This window comes from Olea europaea, unplaced genomic scaffold, assembly GCF_002742605.1.
Source record: "Olea europaea var. sylvestris unplaced genomic scaffold, O_europaea_v1 scaffold3079, whole genome shotgun sequence".
NCBI classification, from domain to species: Eukaryota; Viridiplantae; Streptophyta; class Magnoliopsida; order Lamiales; family Oleaceae; genus Olea; species Olea europaea.
Window position 1 is genome coordinate 18452 of NW_019249515.1, and position 1765 is coordinate 20216.

At 38.3% G+C, this 1765-nt stretch overlaps 1 protein-coding gene across 1 annotated transcript; it reads right to left on the reverse strand.

Annotated features, from left to right (window-relative positions):
- Positions 1–754: 754 nt before the first annotated feature.
- Positions 755–1644, reverse strand: LOC111385064. The gene is made up of 2 exons (XM_023009425.1): positions 1631–1644; positions 755–1424 (listed from the first exon to the last, which is right to left on the reverse strand). The coding sequence occupies exons 1-2, from the start codon at positions 1642–1644 to the stop codon at positions 755–757; spliced, it is 684 nt and encodes a 227-aa protein (XP_022865193.1).
- Positions 1645–1765: the final 121 nt, after the last annotated feature.

Genomic DNA, 1765 nt, shown 5'->3' on the forward strand with positions numbered 1-1765 from the left:
TAGGTTGATTAAATTTTGTCGTGTTTTGGAGAATTTGGTGACGATTATAAATTATCCCCACTTATATCATGGTTCAATGCTTTGTTCTCCGAATCTTTCAGCATTTGAATTTTATTTTAGATCTAAGCAATATTAAGATTCACACATTGAATCATGCTCATTCACGGATTAAATGTCAGTCATGCACTACCGTCATAATAAACATTTCAAACATAATAGTCTAAAATCGTTATGCTCAACATAGCATGATGTGACCCCGCATAGGCAAACGCTATGGAACCCACGAACAAGATGAAAATCTTCCCAAGAAAGTCAAAACAAGGTTTTGGATTCAATTTCAATAAATTTAGAACCAAGCAACCCGAATCGTCGAGTGCAGACCTCTTGATTACACAAAATTATGGAATCTCACCCGATTGATTTGAACGCCAAAAGAATTAGATCTTGATAAGTTCGAAAGTTATTCAATTGGAAGAACAAAAAGAAAGCAATTAAGCCTTTCAATTAATCAATATGTCAAAAGTCTTTTTTACAATGAAAATAATAAGAGTATTTATACTAGTCCTAAGAATCTAGGTAATTTCGTGCATAATCTCCTAAATAGGGTAAGAAATCAATAAAATATAGAATTCTAGCAAAACTAGGAAAATCGCAAAAAAAAAAAAAAAACGCGTTTGAAAATAACCATGCGGTCGCATGGTTCAATTCCATGCGGCTGCATGGAATTGTAGTCTGGCCTCCTTCAATTCTCGGCCTAGGTCTGTGCGACCGTAGGCCAATTGTGCTGTGCGGTCGCACAGCTTTGGCTCTCCACTCTATTTTCGTCCGCCTTTAACATGTTGATCCAAGTCTCCTGGGCCTTCGACCCCAACATGAAACTTGTCCCATTTTGAGCCCCGAACATGATTTCATCAATAGTTGCCTTGACGAGCAATCTCATCGCCTCTTCTACTCGCTTCGTCCTTGCTCGAGTCATCGGACCGCCCTCAACTATCAACGGATCTTTCTTAGGGCTTGACGTTGGACTTGACTTTGACGCTTGTGACCTTTGGCTCACATCATCTCTTCCTTCTTCGAAAGGATTCATCCTCAAATCTGTACCTGCATGAAAGAGAGAAAGATTAAATACATTAAAAGTTGCTGAAACGTTATACTCAGCTGGGAGATCTAATTTGTATGTGTTGTCATTGATCTTCTTAAGCACTTGAAACGGTCCATCTCCCTGTGGCAACAACTTTGATTTTCTTTGTTCTGGAAATCGCTCTTTCCTGAAATACACCCAAATCCAATCTCCTGGTTCGAATGTAACAATCTTCCTGCCCTTGTTTGCTTGCTCTACATAGTGCTTACTCTTCTTCTCAATTTGCTCTCGTACCTTTTCATGGAGTGAGTTTACTAGCTCGGCCTTCCTCTTCCCATCCAAGCTACCTCATTCATTCACAGGTAAAGGTATTAAATTCATAGGTGTTATAGGATTAAAACCATAAACAATTTCAAATGGAGAAAACGATGTAGTGGAGTGTGTGGCCCTATTATATACAAACTCTATGAAAGGTAAGCATTCTTTCCAATTCTTCAAATTCTTATTAACCACAGTGCGCAATAGTTGTGTCGTGGTCCTATTTACTACTTCAGTTTTTCCATCGATTTGTGAGTGACAGGTTGTAGAAAATAATAATTTAGTGCCTAACTTATTCCACAAGACCCTCCAAAAGTGACTAAGAAATTTTACATCCCTATCTGACACAATACTTTTAGGTACTCC